Here is an 18,602-nt window from a genome sequence, read left to right as displayed (position 1 = left end):
ATTTCATTCCATAGTTCAAAAGACATACCTCTTCTAAAATTTGACAGTCATCTTCCAATGGTCTATTTAAGTCACTGTGAGAGTAAGTAGAAAATTCTGCAATCATCATTTTATCTATCAGTTTTTCTAATTCACAAAGCTGTGATCCCAAATGCCTACAAAAGGAAGAGGAAAATGTTACCTATGACATTTATTAAAAACCCAAATTTAATCATGACCGAGGGAACTAGTCAGTAAAACTTTTTCCAGCTGTCAGTACTTGTGCAACAAGGTGATATTTTAGTAAAATGGAGTCCTTTAACTTAACAAAAACAGCTATGATAGCTTCATGTCATCTTTCCAATTCTATTTTTCTCTTTCTATCTTAACCTCCAAACAGCTGAATGTGCTATAGGAAATCTGGCTCTAGAAACGTCATGACTGGTGTTTAGTCTAATTTTCACAGACAAAATATTGAGAGTCTAAGTCCTTTCCTCATTAATCACTTATTGAATATAAATGTCAGTAGCTCACCAGCCATTCATTTACTCAATAAATACAAGCATCTACTATGTGCTAGACCTTGCTCTGGGTACACATAAATATCTGAAGGACTATAGGGGGAGACTAACTCAATTCAATCTCTGTCATAATCAATCTGAGTTATTGGCCAATATCCCTCAGGCCATTAAACCAAAAGTCATTGGAACACAAACGTTAGAGAACACAAAAGGCCAAAAATATAAAAACGCTGAGCTACAATCTATCCACCGCACTTTTTCTCATAAAATATAATGTTTCTTGTATTTATTTACTTATTTTTTGGCCACGCCCACAGCATGGCCAAACCAGGGATCAAACCAGCACCCACAGCAGCAACCTGACCACTTACAGTGACAACTCTGGATCCTTAACCCACTGTGCCATAAGAGAACTCCCTATAATGTTCCTTTTAAATCTACCTCTTTAATATCTGCAGATTCTAGCTAGGGTTAAAGTGAGAAGGACTCTAATTTGGGCAGAGTTTGGGAGTGGTAAAGGCAAGCATTGCTAAAGGGATCTGGAGTCTTTTTCTTACAAAAAGCGCATGCTGTCCATAAGATAACAATGGTCCCATGTAGTTGGTCCCTGCTCTGCAGGGAACTAAGGATGAATGCCTTCATATACAAAGGGATTTTTTGCTGTGCAATCGAATAGCTTCATAAAAACAATGAGTTGGAGAAACCTAAGTAATCTAGGCCCAAAGGATTTCAAAAATTAAGTGAAATTTATCTTAAAACATTTATAATTAAATTAAAAACATTTAAAAATTTTATACATTTACTTGAAAACAAACCCTTAATTTCAGCAAATGTCCTTACTAAGATCAGATATAGCACATTAAAAAAAGTTTAAACCACGTGATCTTTTAGGCAGATTAATCATTCTTCTTTTATAAACAACAGATGTTAAATAGCATAGTTTTTATTTTGAAAAACTATGATAAGTGCAATAACATATAAATTTGTATTTTTAAGTATGAAAATTATATTTCTTATAGCTAATTAGAAAATTAATAAAGTTCTCATAAATGCTGCCAACATCTCACAATTTAGTTCTAACTAATTTAGAACATATTCACAATTACAAACTAAAATACTGCCATAAGGGGAATTTGGTCATGTCTAGCAAAATTACATAGGCAATTAGCCTTTGACCTAGGAATCTCACTTCTCAGAATCTGTCTTTAAAATACACTGTAAAAACATACAGTGTATGTTTATACATATATATGTATACATATATACACACACACACACATACACTGTGTATCCATTTATGTACTGTGGTCCTTTGAGGGCGACAAACCATTGCAAAATCCAAGATTTTTTTTCAACCTTTAGAATTAATTTTTCCCCCTCGGGGGTGATAATCCCCATTAAGAATGCATACTTTAGTATAAGCTACAGGATTTGCTGCAAGGTAAAAACAGCAAAGTGGTAAAAAAGCATGTACATTATACTTATCTAAGATAAGGGGTAGAGAGATGGATAAATAAATATAAACTAAAACTTTTTAAAATGGTGACTTACAGGAGTAAGTAAGCAGGGAAAAGAGGGACCAAGATAGAAGTTAAATTTCTCTGAATACTTTTTGTTTCATAGATTTGACTTTGGAACCATGAACCTACTTAACATAGTTGTAAAACAACACTACATTTTTAAAGTCAATCTTCAAATATCAAAAGCAAGTGAAACAAATTAACTATGTATGTATCAAACTGCTGGCAAATCTACACAAATAGGAATTATTTCAAGTGACTTTTAAACATAGTACTTTAGCTGTTCATCTCGGGGAAAAGGAAGAGAAAGAAATCCTACACATCTGCAGTAGCAGCATTGCTAGTTCTGAGAGTGTCCTATACATACTCTTGGCTAAAACCAATGAGTAATTATGTTGGCGTCATTAGGAACCACAGTTTTCAGCCTGTTTCAAAGGTATTACATATGTAAAACTGCAGTAAAAACTCAAGTAAAAACTCTACAGTCCTGAATTTAAATTGGAACTATCAATACAAGCTCATATTTTTTTTCTTTAAAAAGGGAAAATTATTTTCTAACTCTGTCCACCGAAAAGGCCTAGGGATCATAACGAATCCAGTAGCAGGAAACACCTCTCGTACCTAGGCTGTAATTTTTAAATACCACTTCCTACTAAAAGAAACCAGGACTCCTTAGAGAAACAGCATTACAAGTCTGGGGCAGAAAATGTATAATATAAATATCCAATCATAACACAAAATAAGAAAACTATCAATGACCACTCATAGAATCATATCTAAAGGACTTGAGGAGGTTCCTACAAAAGACAACATGAACATCAAAAAATAAAAACAGCAAAAAACCTAATACTTCAAATATATATAAGGAAATATACATAAATATATTTCATTTCCTATTCATTCTTGCTGTTTTTTAAGTATTTTAACTACTTTAAAAATAGATACAGAAGTTCCTATTGTGGCTCAGCAGAAACGATTCCAACTAGCATCCATGCAGGTTTGATCCCTGGCCTCACTCAGTGGGTTAAGGATCCGCCATTGCCATGAACTGTGGTGTAGGTTGCAGACAAGGCTCAGATCCCACGTTGCTGTGGTTGTGGCACAGCAGCTCCAATTTGACTCCTAGAGCCTGGGAAATTCCGTATGGCTCAGGTGTGGCCCTAGAAAAAAGCCAAAAAAAAAAAAAAAAAAAAATAGATGTAATTATACAGGCCTGTACATTATTATTAACCTTACCAAAAATATTTAATAGATAACTTAGCTTACAGTTCATTTAAAAAGCTTGTATCATTTTATTTTTTTCTTTTTAGGGCTACACCTGCAGCATATGGAAGTTGTCAGGCTAGGGGTCAAATCAGAGCTTTAGCTGCCAGCCTACACCACAGCCAAGGCAACAAGGAATCCTAGCTGCGTCTGCGACCTACACCATAGCTCACAGCAATGCCGGATCCTTAACTGAGCAAGACCAGGGATCAAACCCTTGTCTTCTTGGATACTAGCTGGGTTCGTTAAGCACTAAGCCACGACAGGAACGCCAAAAGTCTGCATCCTAATAATCACATATAATAATTTAGAGTAGTAAAATAAATCTACTGAAAAAGCAACTAAGTCCATATATCCAGCTAAAAATCGGAACACGTCCAATATTTTAATATGCCTCAATTCTTACACAAATTCAGATCTTCTACTAAGCTGTAGTTTCACTACAATGACCTTTGTGTTGCTTTTATCAGAGAAACTTGCACATCGATAAACTCCATAGTAGTACTAATTTCATCAAATAGCAGAAAGTCTATTGTTTCGCCTTCATCTGAGAACATGCAATGTGGATGTTTTCTTATAATATTTTGAAAATTAAGTTATGAGAGATTATATCAGGATCAAAGACAATGTTAAACACCTTTTGATACTTCCAATAATAAATCTCTTAATTGGAATCCCAAGGTGGCATCTTATCAACAAAATCATAATGAGCTGTAGCTATTAAACTCTGAATGGTTAAATGATTCAATTCACAGTGGTGAATACTGAGTTTCTACATAAATCTTCACCATGAGAAAGAGCAAGTAACAACACTATATCCCTAAATTTCAAAGTAACAATCTTTTTTATATCAAGCCTGCAAGATACCAAGGTTCAAATATATTCATATTTTACATGAAAAATAAACACTCTTTAAAAACGTATGGGTTCTTAAAAAAATACTGGTATAAAAGACGTTTGAGCAAAATGAAGACAGACTATCTCAAAGTCTTTTAAATATGTTATATACTTTTTTAATAATGAATATTTTATCCTTTGAGTTTCAAACAAAAAAAAGTTGAAAATAAAGGTAAACCATTCCTTGAACTCAAGATGATTACAAGATTATAAAATTTTCATTCTGCCTTCCAATGCATCATAATCTACAGAGAATAATACCCAATACTGTCTTAAATATTTTCCAGATTATCTTTGGATAACTAGACTTTTCTCCAATACTATTGCACATAAACTTATGAGTCAGGAAGATGAAGTAAAATAAAATAAACTACATGACTTTTGGGGTAAACTACATGACCTTTGGGGTAAATTAGAACAGCACTTGTATTTAGCAATCAAGCATTTAATCTTTGTTTCTATTTCTCTGTAGAATAAAGCACTATACTTTGTAGAATCAGTTCACAATATTTATCAACATATTACATAGTAGTGATAAATGAAAAACACAGCTTTTGTCATTACAGAAGTCCATTCTGCTAAAATACTGAAAAAATTAACATTATTTATTTTTAAAATAAACTCTATATACATTCAAAAAAAGAGAAATATTTAAAACTTCAGAAGTAAAAGGGAAACTAAAAATCATTTAGTCATCATAGGTCCATGCTGGGAAATCCAAAGTAGGCTTCAAAGGACTACAAACCACCCAAAACTGATTGTAAAATTTTATGTACATGTATATTTTTATGGAAAAGAAGGTCCAACCATGTATGTTTTTATGGGAAAAGAGGTCGAATTACAGCTTTCAAAAGACAATGAAGCAGATTTGTAATTCAAGCTTTTTCTAGGAACATCCAAATCTGGATTAGGTTCTTTCCCTAAGGTTAGTCTCCAAAACAATTTATATATTTATCATCATATTGTACTGCATGATGTCATAACTGTCCAGTAATTTTCATCTCCCTCTTGCCAAATAAATTGTAGAAACAATCACAGCAGAAAGCATCTCTGCTGTGTTCATGGCTATATTCCCAGTATTCTGCCTGGTGTCTGTCATGTAATAGGTGATCAATAACCATTTCTTGAATAAATTATTTGTTTGCATAATTAAATTTGGGCGAAATTTTATAAAATTCCTTCTAAATAAGTATTCCAATTACACATCCCTAGTCAATAAGAATTTATAATTCAATTAAAATGAACTTATACTGAAGATAACTTTTCCAGAATAATAAGTAACTATTAAGTTACAGAGCATATCTTCCACAAAACTTCTTTGTAGTCACTCAGTAGTTTTAGGTTTAGATAAGTTTCTCAGCAAATAGGAACTCCAACAAAGACACTGCCAGCCGGCTTAACTAAATGAAACTGATGGCTTGCAACTGGTCTAATCTATAAATTAAACATTTAGCATGATTTCACAGAAAACAGCTAAAACCTTAAACTTAAAAGCATTTTCAAAATAAAAACTTAGAAGAACCTGGGTCTTTTCCATCACCCGTGGAATTTTTTGCAATGTCATAAACAGACTGCAAATCAGAAATGAATTTTAATAGTTACCTAACTTAAAACTTATCCAAGGGCTTTTTAAATGAACTTAATTTTTAGATATACTGGTGTTCCTTACTCCATCTTGATCTATACTATCTTGACACAAAATTATTTCAACATTTCGAAGTTGTAACTGGCCATTCATTGATTTCATCTACTAGAAAATTTAATTTTATTTCTTCATTCAAATGTCTCTGTAAATATTAATGTTCATAGTTTTTGTTTGTTTTATATAAGACTAAAATATTAAGATGATAATGTTGTTAAACAGCTCAATCTGGAAGAAAAAATACCCATATTAATTTTAAATATATTTATATTTTTTCAGCTAACATTACACATGATAATTTATCCTTAAAAATTTCTAACATTATTTCTAATGGCTTACTTAATGGACATACCGGAAGCTGTGAATGCCCTGAAGTTCTTGCTGTAGAACCTCTTGCGTTGTTGCTATTAAGTCCAATGCTCCAACAAATTCAGAAGTAGATAACAATACCTGTACTGTAGGCTGAGTCTGGTGTACAGTGGCCATTAACTTCAGTTTATTGTATACTTTAACACAATTATTTCTGGTAAGTGCCAGTCTTAAAATGTGTAGTGATCCTTCACACATTACTTTATCAATCTGTGCAATTTTATCTCGAAGCATTTTTACAGCCTGGGAAGTTTTCTTGAGGTAGTCCTGCAATTCATGTTGAGAGGTCATTGCATGAAAAAATGCTTCTGAACGTAGAGAGATCTGGTGAGCAATGTTTACTTCCACAATATCCAGATAATGGCTCAGCTTGGGAGGGAAGAAAAAAAAAAAAACCATAGAGCATTATAAGTATATTTTCCTTAACTATCCAAATACTTTCTGAAAATGATACAATATTTCTACATGTACTATATATACTTAAAGTCCCACTGTGTGAACTGTTTGATTATGTGATCCTTGATCCAAGGCATAAAAAATGGAAGGGAGATAAACAAAAGAGCCAAAGATCAAAAAAAGTAAGACAAAAGCATAAAAGGTGATTCACCTTCTTCCTCTCTCCTACCATTACCTCCCTCTAACACTAATTTCGTTCTAGAAAGTAAGAGTAACCCAAAGTCACCTCAGATTATAATCTAGTTTTAGAAGCTCCAATATATGAGAATAATCGATGTCCTTAGCCCCTACACATCACCGCCATTACCAATATCACTTATCTGAAAGATGATTATAGCTTCCATTTATTGGCTTCCTCTATGTATTAGGTTCTGATATTACATATACACACACATACACACACACACACACTAATTTTAACAATCTTGGAAAACAGGTATCATATTATTTTCATTTTCCAGATGAGGAAACTGAGGCTCAGAAACATTAAAAAAAAAAAACTTAAATAAAGTCATATGGTTAGTAAGTGGCAAAACTAAAATTTGAACTCAGGTCTGTCTAACTAAAAAACTGAAGTTCTTTCTACTTAACCATGCTGCCTCAAAATGCTAAAGAATTCATGAAAGACTGGTGATCCAGCCACAAGTTATAGATAAAGCACTAGAATTCATTTGGATCATTTTTTTCCAAAGGCTGCTAATTTTACATTTCAACAATTATTCTTTTATCAAATTATAAAACTCAGTTTATTTCTGAAGGGTCTCCCTTTTAAAAGGCTGACAAAAGCCTGAAAAAATTATTCATATTTAATCTGTAACATTACCAAAAAAATGCCTAGAGTAACATATATTAAAAATGTTCTCTAAACTAAATATAGAACTACCATATGATCCAGAAATCCCATTCCAGGCATATATCTGGACAAAACTACAATTTAAAAAGCTACACGACCTGTATGTTCATGGAAGCACTATTCAAAATAATCAAGACATAGAAGCAACCTAAATGTCCATCCACAGATGAATGGACTAAGAAGATGTGATACATATATACAATGGAATACTACTCAGCCATAAAAAAGAACAAAGTAAGAGTTCCTGCTATGGCACAGTGGGACCAGTGGTATCTCTGGAGCACTGGGATGCAGATTTGATCCCCGGACTGGCACAATGGGTTAAGGATCTGACATCGTCACAACTGTGGCATAGGTCACAACTGTGGCTCAGTTCTGATCCCTGACCTAGGAATTCCATATGCTGCAGAGCACCAAAAAAGGGGGAAAAAAAAGCAACGAGATAGTCATACTAAGTGAAGTAAGTCAGAAAGACAAATACCATATAATACCACTCACATGTGCAATATAAAGTATGGCATAAATGAACCTATCTACAAAAGAGAAACAGACTCAACATAGAGAACAGATTTGTGGTTGTGGGGGAAGAAGGGGAGGGGAATGGACTGGGAATTTGGGGTTAGTAGATGCAAACTATTATATTTAGTATGGATATGCAATGAGGTCCTACTGTTTATCACAGGAAACTATATCCAGTCTCTTGGGATAGACCATGAAGGAAGATAATATAAAGAAAGGAACTATACACACACACACACACACATACACAAACTGGGTCACTTTGATGTACAGCAGAAACTGGCATGATACTGTAAATCAACTATACTTTGATTTTTAAAAAATTAAAAGTAAATTTAAAAAATTTTAAATGCTCTCTAATTTCAAATATGGACTTCTAAAACTTGAGTTGTCTTCCTAACTGTATGCCTTTTTTGGCTACATTATCTTTCCATTTTTCTCTCACTTTTTTACTTACAGATTCTTCAACCTAGAGCTCAAACTTTAAGCTTCATCTCTGAATATCTCAGGAGAATTAGTACTGGTAAAGGGTTAATGAGCTTTCAACATTTAGGACTCATAAGATTAGAAGATTATTTGGTCACCAACCCTGTTTCCTTAAAACCATGCAGAATCTGGAGTTCCCATCGTAGCTCAGTGGTTAAGGAATCCTACTAGAAACCATGAGGTTTCGAGTTTGATCCCTGGCCTTGATCAGTGGGTTAAGGATCCAGCGTTGTCATGAGCTGTGGTGTAGGTCGCAGACGCGGCTTGGATCTGATATTGCTGTGGCTGTGGCATAGGCCAGTGGCCACAGCTCCAATTAGACCCCTAGCCTGGGAACCTCTATATGCCGCAGGAGCAGCCCTAGAAAAGGCAAAAAGACAAAAACAAAAACAAAAAACCATGCAGAATCATGCAATTCTTCAATAAGTCTCCTTCAACAACCTATTATCAGCTGCCCCTGCAGCATATAGAAGTTCCTGGGCGAGGGATCAAACCTCCACAGAGACAAGCCAGATCATTAACTCTCTGCACCACAGCAGGAACTCCTTACTTTTATTCTTCAGCAACTGTTTTACATTAAAAGCAACATGGGGACAAAGGTATTTGCGTATATCACAAGCCAAAGTGGACTCAATTTCCAGAAAATGGAGAACAGGTAACTCCTTTAGGACAGTGCTACTCAGAAAATAGTATATATGCTGCTGCAAATTTGTAAACTGTTTAACATATGCATGATAAAATGAGGAATTTTGTTGGAAAGTAAATTGACTACATCACTAAATCCTTGTATCACTTTTTCATAGAAAGACTTTCTTATGAAGGAAATAGTGCAATGATGTACATTCTAGAGCAAACTGGCTTCTCACTGCAAGCACTGCAACAGAATACAAACTTCTCTAGTCCTGGCTGGCGCAACACCTCCTTAGAGTTAGCCAGATAAAACAGCTATTGTCAATCACATAGTGAGTTTGAAAGTATTCTCTTGGGATCCTGTCTTCCATTTCTTTTCTAATAGAACAGAATGAGGAGACAAACTTTAAAAGAAAAAAAGAAAAATTCCATTACGCTAGCCACTTTAACCATTTAGTGTGAGAAAATTATTTCATTTGAATTTCAAAGATTTTTGCAACTTACCAATATTCCATTGATCTATTCTTTTCAAAGGCATAGTATTTTCACAATTCATTTCCTATTAAAATTCTATAAAGGGAACAATTTTTTAAAGTATTCCTAGAAGTATTTGTATAGATTGGTGAGATTTTTATTGGGTTTTGTTGTTTTTCTCTTTTAAGGTATTATTCTACCAGGGCATATACTTGGAATATAAAAAAGCAGTCTGAGAGTGAGCCTGTGTCCATAAATCCATAATTTTCATCAGGTTTATAAATTTATTCTTACTCAAGGAAAACCTTTATAGGTAAAAATGCTGCCAAAAGAAAAAGTGAGTTCATTTTCATTTTCAACTGATTTTCAACTCATGATTCTTTTCCCACATTTCTTTTCCGCTCCTCCCTAAGCTAGCCCTTTCTTCAGTTGCTGAGGAGGACTGGATATAACTCACTGAAAAGCTTACCTGAGACAAGCTGTCAGACTGCCAAGAACTGTCAATAGACTAAAATAAAATGCTTTCATCTCAGTTTAGGAACCACAGTCAGTTTTAGAAAAACTCTAAACTGAGGGCTGAGAAAGAACAGAGATCAAAGGTCTTTATTTCGTATTCAACTTTTAAAAGATTCCTGATATGTGAGTTAAGAGATGTTTAGTTTTACATGTTAAACGACTTTCAAGATGTTAACTTCTGAACTAAAGAACATTAAAGGTTTGAAAATGACTAGGCTCTGCAAAGCTAAAGGAATACTATATTTTTTAACTATGATATTTTTGCTTCAAAATAATCATCATTGCTATGTGAAAATGAGGAAAAACAGTACCTCAAGAGAAGCTGATTTTCTTAACATGCTGTTTGGAATAAATGTAAAACAACTAATTATGTTATCTAATGTATCATTTCAACTGAAATTCCATCAACTGCTATTTCAGATAAGAAGCACTCAATAAACTTTTCCTTTTTCAACAGCACACTTGTATTGCAAAATGCTATTATTTTTTCAGTCTAAATTTGAAGACTTCTAATTATCAGTAACAATAAAGATGAAATTAAAAGAAGTAAAGCCTACTAAATAAATAAATCAGAACCCACAGAAATAGCACATGGACTAAGTAAAAAAGAAATTACCTTTTCTTGTAGCAACTTTGAGGAAGCTGCATCACGATTTCCTTTTCCACCAGCAGTATTAAAATGAGACCATGGTAAAACTGAATTAAAAGTTAAGGAATCATCCAAGGCAAAATCTGGTTTCATAAAAATCTATTAAGAAAATGCATTTCCTTCAGTTAGATAAACATCTTCATTACAGCTATTATTCCTTCTAACATCGTAAGATCATTAAACGATAATTAACTTGGATCTCAGGCATATATGGAAAAAGCAAGTAATAACAGGTTGAGTTATAAGAAAAATGTATAAATGTTTTTTATCAAGGTAAAAATGCTCATGAAAGAAAAAAAACATTTTTTTTTTTTTTGCCTTTACCAATGGAAATTATCATTCCATTACTACTCAATCAAATGCACTAATGCAGTCCAACTGGGCAGATTAGAGATATCATCCTTATCCTAAAATTTCCATATTATTTCCCACTGATTGTTTATGAAAATATCAAACATCAGTGTCTCTATACCTATATTTCTATTTTCTCCTATTCAAAATTCTTTGAAAATTACTTTTTTAGATTAGACCTACACTAAATTTTAAAACCACACTGCATTTTATAAAGGGACTATTCCTTTCCCTTGCATAACACATCCATCTGGGCACCAAGTCCTAAGCTTAACATTTCCTCAGTGTCACTCAAATCTCCTCTCAATCTCCATAGCATTTCTGCAGCTCCTCATTACCTCTGCATTATAGCAAATGGCTACTTATTGATGTCCTTCCCCAATCTATCTTCTACATTGTTGTCAGATGTACCTTTAAAATACAAGTATACCTGAATTAATTTCTCAGTTTAAATCTCTCAATAGATTCCCATGACCCACAGACCAAACTCCCTAGAATAGCATAGAGTTTTATTTATCCTATATTTCACAAATATTATTTATTTAATAAAGATATCTCCCCTAGAGACCATGTTCCTATAAAACTGGATTTATAGATTATAAATTTCTGTATTCCAGTACATAGAATAAGGCCTGAAACATGGCTTAATGAACTTCTTAATGAATTTCTATATATTATATTCACTGATTCATATGACTTATATCCAACAATTAATATGGATGTGACAGGGAAACCTAACTCAGGACATCAGTGTATTTTCTAGTCCCTTTAGTATAAATAAAAGTATTGACTAATTGAATAAATGTTTACAGAGTGTCTATGATTTACTCGTATGCTAGGCACTAAATGTGCAAATTTACTTCAGAAGTCCTAATTTCAAAGATCTTTAGCCCAAGGGATGTGATAAAACATATATATTTTTTTTTTAAGGGGAAGAGTGAAAGATGCCTTAAAAGGGAAGGCAAGGGTCTAAATAAAATGCTATTGGTTTGGCTAAGGCACCAAAGATTTTCATTTAGGGAGAAGTGTATGCATGTAAAATTGCCACTGAAACAAAAAATTGTAAAGGATTAGATATGGGAGATAGGGGGAGAAAAATCTTCCCGGCTAAAGAAAGAGTGCAAGTAAAGCACGGAGTCAACAAAAAGATCTGGTTGAAGTAAGAATGTGTAAAGCTCAGTATGCAAGAGTGTGACTATGATGGAATGAATAATTAACAGCCTTTCATGACAGAGTCTGAATTTTATTTTGTAGGAATCAAATAATTTTATTTTTATTTTTAAAAAAATTTTGGAGGAGTTCCTGTCGTGGCGCAGTGGTTAACGAATCCGACTAGGAACCATGAGGTTGCGGGTTCGATCCCTGCCCTTGCTCAGTGGGTTAACGATCCGGCGTTGCCCTGAGCTGTGGTGTAGGTTGCAGACACGGCTCGGATCCCGTGTTGCTGTGGCTCTGGCGTAGGCTGGCAGCTACAGCTCTGATTCAACCCCTAGCCTGGGAACCTCCATATGCCACGGGAGCGGCCCAAAGAAATAGCAAAAAAAAAGACCAAAAAAAAAAAAAATTTTTTGGAGTTCCCATTGTGGCTCAGTGGTTAACGAATCCAACTAGGAACCATGAGGTTGCGGATTTGATCCCTGGCCTTGCTCCAGTGGGTTAAGGATCCGGCACTGCCGTGAGCTGTGGTGTAGGTCACAGATGCAGCTCAGATCCCAAGTTGCTGTGGCTCTGCTGTAGACTGGCAGCTACAGTTCCAATTAGTCCCCAAGCCTGGGAACCTCCATATGCCATAGGAGCGACCCTAGAAAAGGCAAAAAGACAAAAAAATATATATATATATTGTAATTGATTTACAATGTTCTGTCAATTTCTGCTGTGCAGCAAAGTGACCCAGTTATACATATATATACCATTCTTTTCCTCACATTATCCTCCATGATGTTCCATCACAAGTGATCAGATAGAGTTCTCTGTGCTCTACAGCAGGATCTCATTGGTTATCCACTCCACATGCAATACTTTGCATCTACCAAGCCCAAAATCCCACTCCTCCCCCCCACCACTTGGCAATCACAAGTCTGTTTTCTATGGCCATGAGTTTGGTCTTTTCTATAGACAGGTTCATTTATGCCATATATGATCCCAGATATAAGTAATATCATAAGGTATTTGTCTTTCTCTTTCTGACTTCACTTAGTATGAGTCTCTAGTACCAACCACGTTGCTGCAAATGGCATTAATTTGGTTTTTTTATGGCTAAGTAATATTCCAGTGTGTGTATGTACCACATCTTAATCCATTCATCTATCAATGGATATTTAGGTTGTTTCCATGTCTTGGCTATTGTAAACAATGCTGCAATGAACACAGGAGTGCATGTACCTTTTTAAATTCAAGTTTTGTCTGGATATATGCCCAAGAGTGGGACTGATAAATCATATATATATTAGTTTTCCAGGTAACTTCATACTGTTTTCCATAGTGAGCATAAGCAATTTACATTCCCACCAACAATGAAGGAGGGCTCCCTTTTCTCCACACCCTCTCCAGAATTTGTTATTTGTAGACTTAGTAATGATGGCAATTCTGACCACTGTAAAGTGGTACCTCATTGTACTTTTCATTTGCATTTCTCTAATGATCAGTGATATTGATCATTTTTTCATGTGCCTGCTGCCCATCTGTATGTCTTCCTTGTAGAAATGTCTGTTCAGGTCTTCTGCCCATTTTTCAATTGGATTGTTTGTTTTTTTTGCTGTTGAGTTGTATGAGTGGTTTGTATGTTTTGGAGATTAAGCCCTTGTTGGTTGCAGCATTTCAAACAATTTTTTTCCCCATTCCTTAGGGTGTCTTTTTGGTTTTGTTTTTTGGTTTATTCGGTGTGCAAATGCTTGAAGTGTGATTAGGTCCCACTGGTTTACTTTTGTTTTTACTTCTATTGCTTTGGGAGACCAACATAAGAAAACATTGGTATGGTTGATGTCACAGAATGTTCTGCTTATGTTCTCCTTTAGGAGTTTTATGGAGTCTTGCCTTATGTTTAATTCTTTAAGCAATTTTGAGTTCATTTTTGGACACGGTGTGAGGGTGTGCTCTGGTTTCACTGATTTACATGAAAGTCTCTTTTCCCAGCACCATTTACGGAAGAGACTGTCTTTCCCATTCTACATTCTTGCATCCTTTGTCAAAGATTAATTGATCGTAGGTGCCTGGGTTTATTTCTGGGTTCTCTATTCTGTTCCACTGGTCTGCATGTCTGTTTTGGTACCAGTACCACACTGTCTTGATTACTGTAGCTTTGAATATTTGTCTTAAATCTGGAAGAGTGATGCCTCCTGCTTGGTTTTTGTTCCTCAGGATTGCTTTGGCAATTCTGGGTCTTTTATGGTTCAATATAAATTTTTGGATTATTTGTTCTAGTTCTGTGAAAAATGCATGAGTGATTTGATAGGGACTGCACTGAATCTGGAGACTGCTTTGGGAAGTATGGCCATTTTAATGATATTAATTCTTCCAATCCAGAAGCATGGAATATCTTTCCATTTCTTTGAATTCTCTTTGATTTCCTTGATTAATGTTTTATAGTTCTCAGCAAATAAGTCTTTCACCTTCTTGATCTGGTTTATTCCCAGGTATTTGATTTTTGGGGGTGTGATTTCAAAAGATACTGTATTTCTGTATTCCTTTTCTAATATTTCATTGTTAGTATACAGAAATGCAGCCAGTCTCTGAATGTTAATCTTACTTACCGCTATTCTGCTAAATTTATTGATCAGTTTGAGTATTTTCTGTGTGGAATCCTTAGAGTTTTCTATATATAGTATCATGCCATCTGCATACAGTGACAATTTTACCTCTTCTCTTCCAATTTGGATACCTTGTATTTCTTCTGTTTGTCTGATTGCTATGGCTAGGACTTACAATACTATGTTAAATAAAAGGGGTGAGAGTGGGCATCCTTGTCTTGTTCCAGATTTTAGTGGGAAGGCTTTCATTTCAGTGTTTCTCCGGTGAATATTATATTGACTGTGGGTCTGTGATAAATGGCTTTTATTATATTATGCTCCCTCTATACCCACTTTAGTAAGTTTTTATTGTGAATGGATGTTGGATTTTGTCAAGTGCTTTTTCTGCATCCTCTATTGAGATGATCATGTGGTTTTTTTACTCTTCTTTTGTTAATTTGGTTTATTTTATTGATGTGCATATGTTGAACCATTCTGGTGAACTTAGCATGAATCCCACTTGGTTATGGTGTATGATCTTTTTCATATATTGTTGGATTTGGTAGGCTAAAATTTTGCTGAGAATTTTTGCATCTATATTCATCAAGAATATTGGTCTATAATTTTTTTTTTGGTAGTATCTTTGTCTGGTTTTGGTAGTAGGGTGATTGATGGTGGCTTCATAGAATGTCTTTGGGCTTTTTCCTTCTTCAATCTTTTGGAAAAGTTTAAGGATGGGTGTAAATTCTTCTTTGCATGTTTGGTAGAATTTGCCTGTGAAGCCATCTGGTCCTAGACTTTTGTGTGTAGGGAGTGTTTTTATCACATATTCAATTTCATTTCTAGTGATGGGTCTCTTCAATTGATCTATTTCTTCTTGATTTAGTTTTGGCAGGCTGTATGTCTCTAGAAAGTTGTCCATTTCTTCCAGGTTGTCAAATTTGTTAGCATATAATTGTCGATAGTATTCTCCTACGGTTTTTTGTATTTCTGCAGTATCTGTTGAGATTTCTGCTTTTTCATTTCTTATTTTGAGTTCTTTCTCTCCTCTTCCTGGTGAGCCTAGCCAGAGATTTGTCAAATTTTTTACCCTTTGAAAGAACCAGCTCTTGGTTTTATTAATTTTTTTCTATTGTTTTTTGAATCTCTATTTTATTGATCTCCTCTCTCATCTTTATGATTTCCTTCCTTCTGCTGACTTTAGGTTTTGCTTGTTCTTTTTTTTTTTTTTTTTTTTTTTAGTTCTTTAGGTGGCAGAATGAGTTGTTAAGTTTTTTCTTCTTTTTGAGGAAGGCCTGTGTTACTATGAACTTCCCTCTAAGGACTGCTTTTGTGGTATCCCATAGATTTCTAATGGTTGCATTTTCATTACCATTTGCCTCAAGGTTATTTTTTAATCTCTCTTTTGATTTCCTCATAGACAAATCTGGTTTGGTTTTTTAGTAGCATGTTGTTTAGTCTCCATGCAGTCAGTTTTTTCTCATGTTTTTGTTGTTTTTTTTTTCCCCCTTAGGTTGATTTCTAGTTGCATGCCATTGTGGTCAGAGAAGATACCTGAAATGATTTCTATACTCTTAAATTTGCTGGGGGTAGTTTTGGGCCCAAGTATGTGGTCAATCCTTGAGAACATTCCATGTGCACTTGTAAAGAATGTATATTCTGATTTGTTTGGATGTAATGTCCTGAAACTATTAATTAAGTCTAACTTTTCTATTGTGTCATACAGGATCTCTGTTGCCTTATTGATTTTCTGTCTAGAGGATCTGATCATTGATGTGAGTGAGGTGTTAAAGTCTCCTACTATTACTGTATTCCCATCAATTTCTCCTTTCATGTCTGTTAGTATTTGTTGTATGTATTCAGGTGCTCTTATATAATGGGCATATATAGCGACAAGTGTAATATCCTTTTCTTGAATTGGTCCATTTATCATTAAATAGTGACCTTCTTTGTTTTTAATTATGGCCTTCATTTTAAAGTCTATTTTGTATGATATGAGTATTGCAACTCCTGCTTTCCTATCTTTTCCATTCACATGAAATATCTTTTTCCATCCCCTCACTTTCAATTTATGTGTCTTCTGCCCTAAGGGAAGTCTCCTATAGGCAATATACAATAGGCTTTTATATATATATGTATATATATATATATATATATATATACAGTCTGCCACTGTATGTCTTTTGATTGGAACATTCAGTCCATTGATATTTAAGGTAACTACTGATAAACACGTATTTATTGCCATTTTAAACCTTGTTTTCCAGTTCATTCTATGTTTCTCCTTCGTTTATTTTTTTGGTTGGATGATTTCCTTTTATTTTATGTTCATGCCCTCTTCTTTTTAGTTTTTGTGAATGTATTGGTTGGTTTTGATTTGTGGTTGCCCTTTAGAGTGCAAGTAAAGCACAGAGTCAGCAAAAAGATTTGGTTGAAGTAAACAACATATAAAGCTTAGCAGGCAAGAGTGTGACTATGATGGAATGAATAATTAAGAGCCCTTAATGACAGTCTGAATTTTTACTTTGTCAGAATCAAGGAACTTTAAAAAATGACTGCCCTTTTCTTTTTGTTTCTTTCATCTTTCTGTCTCATCTTACCCTAAAGAACATTATCACAGACCTCTTTAAGAATGTGATGAATGCAATGGACTCTTTTCCCAGAAAACAAAAACAAAACACAAAGCCCACTCATTTTATTATACATCTCTATGAAATTTTTCATACAAAAAAATAAATCTCTAAAAAATCGGAGGATTGATAATAATCAACAAAATTCTCTTTCAAAATGAAGAGATTTAAACATATTTGTAGGTTTGGTAATAAAGAGATTGATAATGTAAAAGCAAGAATAAACATGATACAACAAAATCCAAGAAGAGGCAAAGTGGTCAGAGTGTCAGAAAACAGCCAAGTGAAAGCTTCTTACAAATCAAAATTAAAGATCAAACATTAAAAAGCAGTATTCTCATTTTTTTATGCTTTGTTACCTTAGGTACTTGCTCCAGATCTGTCCTGGATTTATCTATTTAAAAAAGGAAAAGGAAAATATGACCTTTTAAAACGTGTTTTCATTTTATTTCCATAAAATATATCTTGTCAGATTCAATAATATACTGGGTCACAAATAATCACTTGTTTCTTCCTTCAACAAACATCAAACACCTTCTATATGCCTAATACTAGGTAAAGCACTGAATATGTTTCAAATAATTTAAATCAATTATATAATAGCAATAAAACAACTAAATACATTTCAAGTCTTTTTCATTTTTATTATTTATTTATTTATTTATTTATTGCTTTTTTAATTCCTTACCTGTGGCATATGGAAGTTCCCAGGCTAAGGGCAGAATCAGAGCTGCAGCTGCCAGCCTACACCACAGCCACAGCAATGTCAGATCTGACTGTTTCTGCAACCTACACCACAGCTCACGGCAATGCTGGATCCTTAACCTACTTAGTGAGGACAGGGATCAAACCTGCATCCTCTTGGATGCTAGTAGTGTTAATAACCCACTGAGCCACAATGGGAACTCCTCAAGTCTTTTTAAAATGTACACAGAAAGATTGGTGCTATCTTATAGAAATAATGTTTTTATTGTTCAAAATATCTACCGTCCAATCCAGAATTTATTAGAATCAAAGTTTTTTTATATACCATATTGACTTTCTTCTCAGACACCTTAGTTTTTTATCATTTACAAATTTCTTGCAAATGAACCTACTTTTATTTTCATCTCACCAATCAGA

At 34.2% G+C, this 18,602-nt stretch overlaps 1 protein-coding gene across 6 annotated transcripts in view; it reads right to left on the bottom strand.

Moving 5' to 3' along the window:
* VPS54 (VPS54, GARP complex subunit) overlaps positions 1–18,602 on the bottom strand; it is a 122,102-nt gene that overhangs the window by 55,459 nt on the left and 48,041 nt on the right. For all 6 annotated transcript variants that reach the window (XR_002342640.1, XR_002342639.1, XM_021087458.1 and 3 more), the window contains exons 5-8: positions 17,840–17,874; positions 10,742–10,873; positions 6,175–6,560; positions 29–155 (exon numbers count right to left, since the gene is read on the bottom strand). Coding sequence is in view for 4 of the 6 variants with exons in the window: in XM_021087458.1 (XP_020943117.1) it covers positions 29–155; positions 6,175–6,560; positions 10,742–10,873; positions 17,840–17,874 (680 nt within the window). In the remaining 2 variants the exon portion in view is untranslated. The remainder of the gene's footprint in view (positions 1–28; positions 156–6,174; positions 6,561–10,741; positions 10,874–17,839; positions 17,875–18,602) is intronic.

The sequence above is a fragment of the Sus scrofa genome, chromosome 3, assembly GCF_000003025.6.
Source record: "Sus scrofa isolate TJ Tabasco breed Duroc chromosome 3, Sscrofa11.1, whole genome shotgun sequence".
NCBI lineage: Eukaryota > Metazoa > Chordata > Mammalia > Artiodactyla > Suidae > Sus > Sus scrofa.
The sequence above is the reverse complement of the archived record's forward strand: the minus strand, read 5'-3'. Positions and strand labels throughout refer to the sequence as shown.